This window comes from Oryzias latipes, chromosome 3 (assembly GCF_002234675.1).
Source record: "Oryzias latipes chromosome 3, ASM223467v1".
Lineage (NCBI taxonomy): Eukaryota > Metazoa > Chordata > Actinopteri > Beloniformes > Adrianichthyidae > Oryzias > Oryzias latipes.
Window position 1 is genome coordinate 16,556,753 of NC_019861.2, and position 15,542 is coordinate 16,572,294.

The 15,542-nt window shown below is 39.9% G+C and overlaps 1 protein-coding gene across 2 annotated transcripts in view; it reads right to left on the reverse strand.

The window, feature by feature from the left end:
* rasa3 (RAS p21 protein activator 3) overlaps positions 1 to 8,631 on the reverse strand; it is a 48,592-nt gene extending 39,961 nt beyond the window's left edge. The window contains exon 1 of one of the 2 annotated variants that reach the window (XM_023953392.1): positions 8,356 to 8,631. In XM_023953392.1, coding sequence (XP_023809160.1) covers positions 8,356 to 8,410 — 55 coding nt within the window. In that variant the 5' untranslated portion in view covers positions 8,411 to 8,631. The remainder of the gene's footprint in view (positions 1 to 8,355) is intronic. The other variant, XM_011490324.3, reaches the window with a different exon arrangement.
* Between the last annotated feature and the right edge of the window lie 6,911 nt (positions 8,632 to 15,542).

Here is a 15,542-nt window from a genome sequence, read left to right on the forward strand (position 1 = left end):
TTAAAACTACAGAAGATGTACGAATAAACCACACAAAGAAAAACATGTAAATCAGCTTGGAACATGAATCGTGCGTGATTATTGCACTGTTAATATGCAATGCATGAGTTATTCATGCGTCTGTTGCATAATTTTAACGTGAAATGTTTGGCATTTACTTGATGTGAAAGTTATATAACGGTGGTACATGCGTAAAAAGTCCGTTAGACATACGTGAAACGGTAGTGCAAAGCCACAAGTTGTACCTTGTAAAAATCGCACACAACTGCGTAAGGTTTACGTAATAATTCCGTAATATTAATTTCGTATAAACTACATAAAACACTTTTGAACTTTTAAAAACTGAATTCACGTGAAATTGAAACCCTCAGCAGACATCTGTACACATGACGAATGCAAGAAACACTTATGAATTCCGTACATCACGCATGTATCATGTAAGACCGAAATTTCCGAAATGTAAGACCGAAATGCGCAAAATATACGTAGTAGCTGTGTGACATGGGCTTAAAACATGACAATCCTGAACGCCAAAAGTCAGTCCCATCTTTACCATAAGCCAGCCACTGCTTGGAACTTGCTGACAGCTCATGCAAAGATCTATGCTGAGTGAAACGGTTTTAACCATTTTGTGGTCCAGAGCGTTCAGCTGTATTAGAGGAAATGTGGCAACAAGCCACAAAAATAAACGATGCTTCCTCATAGGCCTACAGCTTTAATTAGGAAGGGTTTCTGTTTTATAGCCATATTTCTGAACTGCTTGCATGCCGAAAATGCTGCATCTGAGCCTCTCATCAGCTATGGCTGTGCAGCTGATTGTTTGAAACTGAAGCTGATTTATTCTGCCCGGACTACAAATGAGTCTTTTCAAAGAGCCATCCCTGATTCCTCCTGACAAAGGATCTCACTGAGTCTGACGTGACAAACAGCATAACTTTTTAAAAATAAACCTGCGTGCATCATAGTTTTTTCTTTTTATCTATCTTATTTACATGTCCAGTGTAAAGAAACACATTCAAATAAGGTTGATGCCGTAAACACAAATTGGTAGTACTGCAGTACAGAACATCTCCCCTAGATTTTCAAATCATGACTCATTTAGTGTTTGTGTGTAAGAGATGCTGAGTGAAAAAAAAAAAAAAAGCAATGGTATGGAAGGATGCAGGGAGGCCTGCTGCAGGGTCTGGGGCCCTCGATTCTCCAGCATTCCCCTCAAAACATTTACTCTGGCGGGATACTTTTTAAAAGACTTCACTCAAACGGTGGGGAGCCCATTATGGTCAAACGCAGAAAACTTCCAGAGAGTCAAAGATAACAACCACGACGATATTGTCTTGACTTGATTTATAAAGAAATCGTTCATTTAAATAACTGTCAATCCAACAAATTACTCAAGCAGAAGAAAAAGATTGATTTCTAAATGTACTGGATGAAAGCCTAACAGCTGAGGCAAGTCTCAGTATGGAGACTTTTGACTGTTCATGAACAGCAGAATCCACTGCAGTTGATTCCACCTAAACAAGTGAAATCAGTACTTCTAGTCAAAAACTCTCCGCCACCAAAGAAGCAACACTCAGCTTAGTAGATCTGCTGCAGAGCGAGTGGAAACACAGCGGGGGAACAAGGCCAGTTCTGGTTACAGACTGTTCACTGTAGTCTCTGTGATAAACCAGAATACAGTTACTGATCAAGCTCAAACTCTGTCTCAGCGCGGGCTGGAAGCTAATGTTCACACGAGTTCGTCACTCCCGATGGAAAATCTGAGTGAAGCAAAAATACACATTTATGCGCGCACACACCTTTATGGGCAGCAGAAAGTTTATATGTTCCCATCAGAGTTTTGTTTGAAGTAAGAATGGAGAGATCTGACTGGGAGGAGCTGCCTTCACTGCTCTGCATTTGCTGTGCGTCCCACATGAGTCAGGACACAGTTTAACCTCAATCCTGCCTCTAGGCTTTTTACCCATTTACAAAATTCTGAGAATACAGTTTGCATTTGGACTTTAAAAAGAAAAAAAAAGATAAAAAAAGAAAAAAGGTCAACCCTTGTGCATTCTTCTCCACTTCATTCACTAACAAACACCCTGGTAAGCACAATGAAAAGATGATATGATCATTTTTCCAGGCACAGTCGAGGTGAGATGTGACTTGAGCGCGGGACCCTGTATCTCATGTTATCAAGGGAAAAGCAGCGCAGTTTCATCAGTGCGGGTTTGTAGACAGATCTGCTATGGAAAACAAGAAGTCTTTTTGTCAATATAGCACTAAAACGTCTCTGCTCTCAGCATGTATGGACTCCCGAGCACCTCTGCCTGCACAGTATTATTTCCTGTCTCCTACAGCATGAACAGGTAAAAGTGAAAGAATTTCTCCAACAGGTCATCTGAAGGACAGGCTGAGTGAGTGACACCCTGGGAGAGCTCTGCAGCCCTTTATTTACCCCTGCTGGTCCTGCATGATGTTCCTGTGGTTACACTTCCTACTATTCCTGGTACTGTGTTCTTGTGGAGGACACATTAATTACACAAGGAGAACTGCCGTACCCAACTCGGATTATAGCACCGGCCTGAAGCTGCGCTTGAACGGCCAACCCACATGTTTACTGGAAACTTCCCAAAGAGCTCGCCCTCCAGGACAAAATAAAGAACTTGACACAAACGTTTGTGTGCACACACCACGGCCACAAAACAGTCAGGATTTCAAATGGAATGTAAACTTGGGCTGCATTTTGCTGGAGTTGTTAGATGTCAACTGGCACTCAATTTATGTGAAGTTTGCATCTTCTTGTGATACGTGTGTGGGCTTTTCCACCTAGAGTTAACAGACATTCATCCTAGAGCTGCATGATTGGACCAGGTTGTATTAAAATGAAATAAAGTTGATTAAATATAAACCCATTCCCTACAAAAGAGTTGGTGTATTCCAGAAGTGTCACTGTAATTAAGCTGATGGAGGTTCACAAAAGATGGCAAGAGTCTCTTTTCAGTTAGCAATGTTGAATCCCTGTTTGGTCAACGTCAAAAAAGGGGTGAAAGGGACTTTTTATTTCAATTCTTATTAACCTAAGATCACTTGGACTCTTGGCCGAACACAGCTTCAATTTATTTATCTGCTCTTCTTTTGCAGAGCTTTTACAATCGTAAATGGTAAATTGCATAAACTTATCTCACTTTATGGTCCGATGCGCTTTATGCAACGTAGACACTGGGCACGTGTACTTTCTAGAACCCAAGTTCAGGATCTACGGATCATGATTTTGGTTTTCATGGCTTACGTTCTTTCTCTGTTTTTAGTTCAGTGACGTCTCACCAATAATACCATCACTAAACAGTTTATGCACATAGAAGTGACCTCTTTTGAACCAAAAGAGCATTTTAGAGTCTTTTAAGGGGGTTATTTTCATTTAGTGGCTTCATCGGGTCTGTGTCGGAAATGGCATTTAATCATCGTCACATTCTGCCATTAGAGTTTCCGACAAATCCATTCACTTACATGATGCGGAGGAGAAAGCTGTGAGGGATGTAATATGAATCCAATTCCCATTAGACAACCAGTTAAGCCTGCTGCTGCAGAAGCTCAGCCTTTATCTCTCACAACACTGGGTTTTATGTTTTTTTCAAAAACCATAATGTTTTGTGATTTCCAGAAACGGCAAAAAGATCACAAAACTCTGGCACAAACTGAAAACTCAAGACATTTACCAATCTATTAGGCATCAAATAAATAAGTCAGATGTCATTCAAGGGTCATCTGCTTCAGTAACAAAGAATAAATAGTAGTTATCCTCAGGAGCGACTTCTATTAGATTTTTTAAAAACATAAATAGGCTCATATATTCGTTATTTTCCCACTAAAAATTGGCTGCCCTTTAGCGATTGTTTCCCGCTAGCGTGCCCTGTCGGTGTGTGTATTAGTATGTGCTAGTAATACGCTACGCAGCAACGCAGAAGAAGAAGTCCCGTCCAAAACAAACATGGAGGAGAATCTGATTGGTCTTCTCCTGCACTTCATATTTTTCTTAATTTCATCAAGACATTTTTTTGCTTTCCTTGGACTAATGTGGGACAACCAGTCATCAAACTGGGTTACACAGTGAAGTACAGCTAAAAGGGCCATCATTCAGACGCAGCTCCTACAGTAGAAGCTAAAGACCATGGTAAAAAAAACAAAAAAAAAGATTAAATGACCCCACAAAGCCAGACATGGAGACGTGCTTACCAATGCTTTTGTAGAGCTCTTCAAAATAAATAAACCTGATCTCTCTGCATCTGTTTCTTCCGTGCATTGCAAATGAGATATACAGTCAATGTTTCTATGTAGCGATGAGGCTAAAAACTAAACAGTAGCTTCTCTCACCCTCGATGGGAGGATCAAGTTTATGAACACATTTTTTGGACAGGCATTGAGCATCGAATTTTACGAGTGTGGAAAAAGAAGCAGCAGCCGGAAATTTGCTCTATGTTAACGTAGCATTACGCCAGTCTTGACGGATTTGTTCAGAAGCATTGCACTGTCTCCCAAAAGTGCAACTTATACCCCGGAGCGACTTCTATATGTTTTTTTTCTTTATTATGCATTTTTTGCTCCTGTGACTGAAACTCTGGTGTGACTTTGACTCCGGAAATATGATAACTCTTAAACATTGTCTTCCATACAGAGTTTTTCTTTAGTCCAAGGCTGCCCAACAACAGTCTTCAAGATCATCCACCCTGCTGGCTGTTTTCCAGCTCTCCCTGTGTTGCTTCCTGCAAATCACCTGGATCAGGTATGTTCAGTCAGTCAGAATGTGGAGACACCTACGTCAGCTATCAGCAGCAAGCAGTGCAGGGAGAGCTGGAAAACAGGCAAGGTGAAGGATCTCAAAGACTGAGGTTGGTTTTTTTGTTTTTTCTTTACACTTCCTAGGTTCTTATGTTTCGCATTACACAACTGCGGCCAGGTCTACATGTGAGGAAGCAAACAAACCAAGCCCACTGTGCCACAGCTGGTCAAAAATCCTAAGTTCAGTGGGTTTAGGTTTGCAATAACTAAACCAATTGGACGATGCAATTAAAGACCTCCATTTATTACACTGGATTCTTCAAAGGGACAATAGTAATGTGCGCCGTAAAAATGTTCTACATGTGTCCCAGGCTTTATCAAGCAGTGTTTCACACAGCAGCAGAGAGGCCAAATGCACATATGTTGTCGTTAATTAGCCCCGACTCCAGCTGTGCCACTGAGAATTAGCGTCTCCGAGCAGAGAGTCGCTGACAGATGAAGAACAGTCTGCTCCTAAATGTGAGACACCACCTCTGTCCCCCGCTCTGCATCCCACTACATCTGCTTTGTATTAGCTTGTTGCCATGCAGGAAAAAACACGATTCTTTTGTTGTCTATCCCAGCCAATCAGGAAGTGAATTGAGGGTAGTTTCCTGTTTCCTGTGTTCCCCAGACGGCAACTCAGAGCTCAGTAGCCTCACGCCGTTTCCGTCATCCGTGTGTTCCTCCAGGAAACTGGGAAGAGTCGTCACCTGGCAGAGTGTGCTATCTCAGCTCCGAATGTGTGCCAGAATCCAGGCTCTGAGTCATCAGACTGGGGCAGCGTGTGTCAAAAGGCAACCCCTTTGACGAAAACAACATGATGCAAGGGTTTCACAGACGTTCCCGGGAGCAGAGCGCGGTGGGGATCAGGCGGACATTGATGTTGCGTGCTGCTTGGTTACACCACAGCACTAAAACTCCATTACAGAAGAAGAAAGCCTTTGGAAGGGAAAACAGCGTACATGTACTTCAAGAATGACAAACTCTAAGACCTTAATGTTCCTTTGACGTCGTTTCCAGGTAGAAAATGAAAGGAAGTTTATTGACTTTTATCCGATAAAACGTTTATACCTCTAACTTTTGCTGTAATGCACTAAAGGAATGAATTTTGCCTTGAATATGACAGTAAATTATAATTCGAATGGAACCCAAAACAAGAAGAACAAATAACCGAATACCGTAACTATGTTAGTTACACTGTTCCACATCTTGATCATAAAACACGCAAGATATCTTTATATTTTGAATGTCACAAATGTTTTGTGTATTTTTTTTAAAGATTTCCCCAAAACACATTTACTTGTTAATCTTTTTTTAAAGGATATTTTTAATCAGAAATATGATCCTGCTATGCATTAATTTAAGATCCAAATTAAATTGGTGGTGGTCTAACCTTAAACTTACCTTTACTGAACTGGATATCCATTTGTCCAGCTTAGGAACAAGTCCTACTACTCTGTGCTTTGGTAACATGACTCAAAATCAGACGTATATCCTAGAAAGATGTCATTTCCTGTGGAAAGGTCATTTAGCCATTCCAGTTTTGTTCCCTTCAGCTCCATGAATTCATTCAGAAAATGCTGCAATCTAACAAGGCCTCTGTGACTTCCACATAATGAGCATTTGCTAACCTCTTAGGGTGGTTCTTTTCTGGCTGTTTTCATGCAGATCTGCTGGTAATGACTGGGATACCAGCGTTTGATTGAGAGGGCGAGAGGAGTGAGGCTGTGTGGTGCAGGCTGGCATCGTCACGAAGCCCCACAGCTTTGGCGGCTGTTTTGTTTTCATGTTTCTGTCCTTGCAGCTCAAACCCGCTGTCGCATGTTTGGAGTCAAAACACACTGGACAGCACAGACAGGATGAACTGGGTGCCAGGTGTCAGTCAGTCTTGTCCTGACCTCCAGATTGAACTTAGAGCAACCAACAGGAAATGACTAGATAACACTTTATTTAGCAGGACTCAAAGCAAAAGGCTTTAAATTGTGTCTAATGAGTCAAACTTTTGTTAAAGTCTCGATCATCTTTTGATCTATTTTCAGACCATCCCCAGTGGTATTTTTATAATAATTATTCAGTTTTTAAGGTAAAGTACGTCATTTATAAGGACATAGTTTCTGCAGAGGAAGTGGCCAGGGCGAGGGAAGTCTGGGCATCTTTGCTTAGACTGCTGCCTCCACAACCCGGTCCAGGATAAGCAGAGGAAGATGCATGGATGGATGGATGGATGGATGGATGGATGGATGGATGGATGGATGGATGGATGGATGGATGGATATGAATGGATAGTTTCTGCAGAGTGGCAGTAGTTCATTAGAAATTTAGAAATTCTCCTCTGAGTTGTGGGCGGGACCGTTGGTGTGGAGTAAGCCTTCTTTCATTTCCCATCGTCCATTTGTTTACATTCTCTCCCGCTTGCTTACAGCCCCTCACACCCCCCAGCCTAACATAAGCGGTGCAACAAAAATGGTGAGCAATATCAGAGCTATCCAGCCGTACAGTTTTAAGTCAGATACCAGCTCAGACGAGGAAAACAAAGATGAACATGGATCTAGTCGACTGCAGGTGGAGGCATCAGGATTGGGCGGAGCAGGGAGCTTGTGGCCCGCCCAGCATATTTTCTACGTCACAAATACAATCTTTTTCCAACTGCGTTTTTTCATTAGCTCCTGATTGACAGCGATTTAAGTAAAGAAATACTAAAAAAAAAACAATATTTTTTTTCCTTAATTTCTTAATATATGTTCTCCATCCTGAGAAAAACGCCACAAAAACACCACAAAAACATTTTTAACCGGAGTAAAAAAATATAATAATGAGTTAACAAACTAAACAAATAACATTAATGTTCAATAAAGCCAATCAAATTTTATTTGATTTTTTTACTTTTTTATACTTTTTTTTTTTTTATCAAATTCATGTTCAATTAATTAAAAAATTGCTACTATATTTAGTTTTTATTTTTACTGCAACTGATGAAAGCTTATTCAAATATAAACACATAAAATCACATTTGCTCCATTCATGACTTCATTCATAAAATATAAAGGCTCTGAGTGCCTTCTTCAAATCAGGGGTGCCCAGCTAAATCTAAATATAGAATTCTGGGTTAACAATCAATAGCTACTAGCTAGACAACCATGAATGCATCTTTGAGGGGGGAAGGGGGGGTGCAGGAAAAGAAAGAGGGGGGTTGGAGATGTGACATGAATGGCTGGATGCAATTAAGGGGTAATAAAGGGTTGTTGGACCAGAAAACATAAAGAAAGACAAAGAAAACATCTGGATCTTTGCAGCTCTGACGCCTTGGGGACAGAGTCAAGTTAAACAAGCATGATGGGGATCCAAATGCCAGCTGCCAAATTCCCACAATCAAACCATTCTTCTTCTCTTCTTTAACTTGTGCGGGTTTATAGTTTTGCGTTGCTGTGCGGTGGAGAAGCAGAAGACAGATATCCCGTGTTCAGCCCCCACTGCTCCCCGTAAATATGGAGTCATTCTCGGAGGCGATCGGGAAGGGGGGGGGGGGGGGGGTTAGGCATTTGTCTTTCTTACCTATTTTTATTTTGACGCTCTGAAAAACCCGAAGACCTTCCTCCTCTACCGCCATGCCTTCCCCGTGGCTCGGTCCCTTCTCACGGCTGAATGGAAGCTGTCCTCCACGGCGGTTGGTTCCGGCCTCTCCAGTGTGCGGATATTCCAGGGGGTTTGCACATCTATGCTCTCCTGAAAGCGACTGCGCACGCTGCTGCTGCTGGAGCAGGAGATGTGGGGAGCGGGTTCAGCCTCAGAGAGCGCTTCGGTCTCTCAGCAGCAGCGGCGGACGCGGGAGGGGGCGTGGCTCCAATCGGCGACGCCCACACGCGTGGTGTGAGGCGGGTGATGTGTGCCCGGCTGTGGAGGTGCAGAGGAAGCGCAGGCTGAGTCACCGCCACGGCCTGTCGGGACTGTTATACCCAACTGACCAAAGCACTTCAACCTATTTCTAGTGAAACCACGTGACTCTTTTCATGCTTTAGGACAGTTTTTCCACAAAAGAAGGTTTGAACTTATTCATTTACTCCCACAATATAATCAATGCTCTTAAAACACTTGGGTTATTTCTTCAACCCAACTTTTTAATTATTCATGTTGGGATGCATTTCTGGGTCACTTTTTCCCCGCTGAGTTTAATTTTAATTTTATCCTGAGTTAAAATAACCCAGAAAAAAGTAACCTATAATTTAGGTTAAAAAAAAACCTAACTTGGGTTGTTTTTTTTTAAATTGAGTTTTTAGTGTGATGAAGATCCATCCATGTTTTATTCTAAAAGAAATTAATACTGACCCATAAATAAGCCTATTGGCATAAAGAAGCAGAGAAGTTTTACATTTTTTATATAATGCGTTCAAAATTCTCTGCCAAAAAAATTTCAAATAATTATTTTAATGAAATATTCAGGAAAAACAAGATTGTTTTATCCAATAAAGAATAATTTTAAATACAAACATGTATTACCAGTTCACTTAAAGAATAAAAGGTCACATGGCATCTGTTTTAAAACGTACAAACATTTAAATATCCCACTCCCTTTCAAGCAATTACTTCAACTCCTTTTGACAGACTTTAATATTTAAGTCTCATGTCACATGCCCTGCGCATAAGAGTTAGTGTCTATGTCATTTGAATTTTTTACAAGTGTATGTATGTGGATGTATTTTCTAATCAATGTCAGGACTAATTATCTTAAGTTTCATACAATATTTACATTTACAATAATAAAAAATTGATAAATAGCTATAGTCTTATTAAACTAACATATAGGTAGCCAAAAAATTTTTTTTTCAATTCACTAACAGTGTTGCACATAAAGTTTGTTGCTCCTCAGGGGGTTAATTATTGAGTTAAAAGCCATCTATCATACATTTGCAGCAGACATAGACATGGTGCAGCCCAAAATAATAGAAGAAAAGTCTGGACAGGACTTAAGATCCGCCCAGGTGAAATATGCATCATCAACGCATCACCAACCCACACCATAGGCCACGCCAGAGAAATAACAATTGGGTTCTTTCTTTACAATAGCCCAGCTGTGGTCTAGAGTGTTCTCCACATCCTGACTCAGCACAGACGTGGCACTAGAGAGGAGTCAAGGTGACTATTAACCAGAACAGCATTTAGCTGCACTGACTCTGCAGCCAACTCATGTGTTAGGATCAGCTGTGACTCCTTCAGAACAGCTCCAGATCTAATTAAGATCTAATTAAGCTTCACAGCATGTCTCAGTGTCAAGCAAGTCAAAAAGAAGTAGCACACCCAAAAAAGACTGAGATTAAAATAAAAATCTCTGGGTCCTTAGGAGGTGAAGATAGTGCTTAAATACAAAGAATTTTAGGGGTAGGAGGTTTTCCACGTTTAGCTGCTGTCAACTGGGCAGCTGGCTAGCGCAGCAAGCCAGCCCACTGAGTGCCTACTAAAGCCAATGTGGGCAAACACAGGTGGGGCCCGGCCACCACAGAAACTGCAAACAAAAGCATTCGGGGCCCACTTTTCTGCCCACTTTTAAACCATTTGGGGTCCACTTGGCCTTGCTGGCTGGGCTTCTAGATTTTACCATATTTGTCAAATAAATTGTGGAATATCAAAGTATGCATCAAACTGGTAGTGATCTTTGAATATTAAATTAAGTGTCATGTATTTTTTTTTTTTTTACATTTTAATACCTTAGAAATAAAAGTGTCATTTTTTACGTCTAAAGGCCCGCACACACCGGGACGAATATTCGCCAGCCGTTTTTCGACACGTTTTTTGTGTTCACACCCAGGCAATTTTCGCTGACGATGAGCCGAGCGAACATGCAATTTCATTCCCTGACGTTAGATGGCGCTTAATGTAAAACAGAAATACTCCTGTACACAAGGTGGCGCTGTGCAACTTCACGCTTGTTAAAGTCGCTTTTCACTCAGAAGAAGAGAGCAAGTATTTATGCAATTGTCAGAATCATACAAAGAAAACATGAATATTTCCAGCACCAGTAGCTCAAGACTTGATCATCTTATTTTCAGGTCCTGTTTTGTGTCTGACTCTTTTCCTGCCGCCTACCCCGGGTCTCGCCTGGATCCTGACTACTCGCGTTTCCTTTCTGATGCTCCCATGCTTGTTATTGATCCCTGCCTGCCTGACCCTAATTTAGCTTTGTGGACTAATAAACCTGCTGCAATTGGAACCAGCCTTCTGCCTGTTTTGTGACAGAATGCTTCCAATGTAGGTTCATATCAAAGGTGGCTTAACAGCCTGACCTTACAGAATTTGAGTATCTAGCCTGGAGTTATCTATAAATTGTTACTTGTTGTGCATTACAAACACAAAAAGATTATAAGAATTTTGAAAAAAGCTGCAAGCTTGTGGGGGTAAAACAAAACGAAGTTCCTTTTTGGTAACCACATCCTGTAAACTGAATGTTTATGCACATGATGTTAACAAAAGTAGGTAACTGAGTGATAAATAGGCCATAAAAGCAGACTCCTCATGCACTAATGTTACAGCAGTCAAATTTCCTGATATGACTATCATGACTTGTTAACCAGAGCAGCTGATACAGAGAGGACAGTTTAATGATACTTTTACTTCACTTCAGATACGCCCTGTGGTCAACTACAGCTGTTTGTATTTGTGTAACGGTGCGGAACAGCAAAAGTGTGTCTGACACACTGATGTTTAGGCTATTAGAAAAAAAAATGAGAAAAGGATATTTTCCATAAACCAATCATTCTGCAAGAGTGTAGATGTGTGGCAAAGCAGTGGCAGAAAGAGGAAGAGAACACAGATGCTGATTATGAGCAGATTAGTGAAAGGATGCTCACTGGCGGTTGATTTTGCACAAGCAAGTGGGTTTTAGGGCGTTGTCACATTTGAAATAACTGTGCATGCACTACTAACACACCCTATTGTGGTTTGTGTTTTTTTTCCACAATAAAGCGACCACCATAATGTATACATGCATACTTGAAAACATGCCGGAGAGACAGATCTGAACAGATGGCGAATGACATGTGCAGGCTTAATCCTGGTATTATGGAGAGGATAAATAAAAGCTCAGTGAATAAAGCATGAATCAAATGAGAGTGTATGTAATTTGGCTTGTGGTATTTTTTAATGTAGTCTCTGAGCTCATTATTGTTTGTAGGCATTTTATCCCACATGTAAAGAAGTGTTTTCCCCTGACCTAATTGTTTGCCCTCAACCTTTTCTGTTCTCTATAATGGGGGGAAAAAACAGAAATCACAATATCTGTCAATGGAGGTCTTCTAAAAACAAAATCAATCAAATCAATTCAATTTAAACACTTTTTTTTATCAGCCACACATGTAAAAAACACTCAAAAACACAGTTAAAATACTCAAATAAAAACTGTTTTGGGTAACCATAAAGAAAAATCTAAAATGTCAGACCTTGTCAACATCATTTTTATCACTGTCCATGCATTAGGTTCATGTAGTTGGACCATTGCTATGCATTTGCTGTCTTTGTCTTTGCAACGTGTTTGTGTCTAACAAGAGCAGCAAAATAGACATAGACATGGATCAGAGACATGGACAGACAATGGACTAAAGACATGGACAAAAACTCACTTTTGGCACAAATGGAAACCCATATACATCAAATGGTTTTGCTTTTAGGAACAAGGGTCAGTTACAGATGTAGCTGAAAAAATAGAATTCAAAATGTAAGGTGCCAGACAGTGCCTTAATTTACCGGACAAATGTATTTTTGGATTGGTTATGCTTATGAGAACCTAAACAATAAAATAAATTGCTTGGAAATATCCCATGTGTCATTAAAGATGTTGTGGTACTGCCAGACTAAGAGGAAGTAGACCAGCTGAGGGCTCAAGAATCATTTAGGTTCTTTTATTTTGTCATACTGATACTGATGCACCAGCAATTCTCGGTGAGGCTTCTCCACCTAATTTTAACTTTAACTTACAGGAAAGAACGGTGGGGTCCTGCATCGATTGCTCACAAAAAATCACATCTGAAAAGATTTTATTCAGCAAATATTGTTCATTTGAACATCATTTTTGGTGACCCACCAGTTTTAACTGCCCCGGTGTACAGAATACCAAACCCTCCTTCCTGTTTATTAAAGAATGTTTAAAGCTTCTGAGCAGCATGGATTTTCAGCAACATGTCACACAACCCAACTCAGAACAGAGGACACAGGCTGGACCTTTTTTTTACCTACAGCCTGTCCGCCGGGGTGTCCACTGTTGTTGACTTGGCCATATCAGACCATTATTGTGTCTTTCAGCGTCACCAATGTAATCCAGCAGGAAGCCTCTATGACAATTTTATTGATATTTTTAAACAAACTCCTGCTCAGATTTCACCTGCACCCTGTGATTATTTGGTTGATCATTTTAATAATAGACGTCAGTCTTCATCAGATGCAGTGGCTCCGTTCAAGACAAGGACATTAAGAACCACTCCTAAAATGCCATGGAGGACTGATGACATTAAGTATCTTAAACAGAATTGCAGGAGAGCAGAGAGGAGATACAGAAAGATACATTGATTAATTCATTTAGAAATTTTAAAAGAACAACTCAAAATGTACAATAAGTCAGTTAAACAGGCCAGAACTTTCTATTTTTCCAAAAATCATTTCAGATAAAAAAAAGACAATCCCATTTTTTTTGTAAAACAACTGATATTTTAATAAATAAAGATTTCAACAAGTCTCCATGCCATCATGTAATATTGCATGTGAGGACTTTGCAGACCACTTCATGGGCAAAATCAATGCTATGAGTGTATTGCATAGATGAAATCATCTGTGCAATACACTGGTTTTAACAGATAACCAGCATTGTTTTTACCAGAAGAAACAGTGGGGAGTTTTGTCCTGTTTGATGCTGAGATGCTTGGTCGAGTTGTATCCCAAGTAAATGCCACAACTTGCCTTTTCGATCCCATTCCCACGTCATTTTTTAAAACATTTTATGGATTCTTTGAGTCAGAGATTTTAAATACAGTAAACTGCTCTTTTCAGACGGGGGTCTTCCCCTCTGCCTGTAAGACGGCGGTGGTGAGGCCCCTTCTGAAGACGAGTCATTTAGATCCAAATACTCTGGATAACTATACCTGAATCCAACTTACAGTTTTTAAGTAAAAGTAAAGAAAAACGTGTCGCTACTAAACAACATGAGATTTTAAATACCCGAAAAATTTTAGACAAATATCAGTCTGGTTTTAGGAGAAACCACAGTAGAGAGACAGCTATTTTAAAGATTGTTAATTATCTTAGAATAAATTAGGACTCACAGAAACATTCTATTTTGGTTCTGCTGGATCTTAGGGTCGCTTTTGATATAGTAGATCACCAGATTTTATTAGACGGAGTCTAATGGGCCTCTCTGGAAACGTTCATAAGTGGTTTTATTCTTATCTTACACATTAACACTTTTGTGTAAGTATGGATACATGCTCTTCAAGAAGCCATGAAACAAGTTGTGGGGTTCCCCAAGGGTCGATTTTAGGTCCTATACTTTTTAACTTGTATATGTTGCCTCTTGGGTATTCACCAGGAGACACGGCGTTGACTTTCACAGCCACGCTGATGATACACAGCTTTACATCGCCATGTCACCTGATGACCTTGAACCTATAAACACTGTTTTAAATTGTCTTTTAGATATAAAATACCGATTATGAAAACTGAAAATGTAATAATTGGTTCTGAAGACAAGAGAGATGATTTTACCATATCTTCCGAATTTTAAACTTTCTCACTGTGTGAGAAACCTGGGTGTACTTTTTGACTCTGAGCTACATTTTATCCCACACATTAAAAATGTCGTTAGGACAGGATTTTATCATCTTAAAAATATTGCAAGAGTCCGCCCATTCCTCTCTATTGCCATCATAGACTTGCTGAAGCATGTATTAATTTTTTGTCGCAGCCGAACTCGTCAATGTCATTGAAGATCTTCTTTGCAGGGAAGATTTGCTAAAGGTCTGGGTGCTGTAAACAACTCACAAATAATGTCTTTTCTTCCTAACAATTCTCAAACACCATTTTACTGCTGCAGTGTTGCTCCTATTAAAAAAAAACACAGCTTGATGAGATCAGACAATTTGCTTAGTTTCGTTGCTTTTGTAGACTGTCTTGAGTTCATTCTGATTAAATAGGGCATATAGCTACTTTAGGCTTTCATCACAATTCAACAGTTTCCTTGGTCGGTTTTTGTTGCCTTTATAGCGCCTCTCTGCGTTCAACAGTGATATTGCATGCATTTTCTCCTGCAAAAACACTCATAAACACTTCCCCCCACTTTTTTGTTTACACAAACATTACAAGGATCAGTGTTGTACAAGCACTGTACTTTAGACATAAATAATAATTTGCCTTTTTTGGAGAGTGTTATTACATGAGATATATATTAAAAATAACTTTTCCTTTGCCATTCAATGATTTTAAGCCATGACTAATGGACCTTATGTTCCAAACATTTGTTTATAGAAATAGGAATAAATAAATAAAGACAGAAACATTTCCATATATTAAAGTATAAATCTTAGTATATAAATATTGAAGTCATTGTTGCATCAGATGCATGTACTCTGCAATTTTGCTTGACAAAAATAAATGTGCATACATGTAAACCTGGAGTTTATTATTATTATTATGACGTCAGAGTTATTGCCTGTGACACCCAGATTGCCTTTTATTACAATTCGAATAATAAAAATGAGATTCAAGTG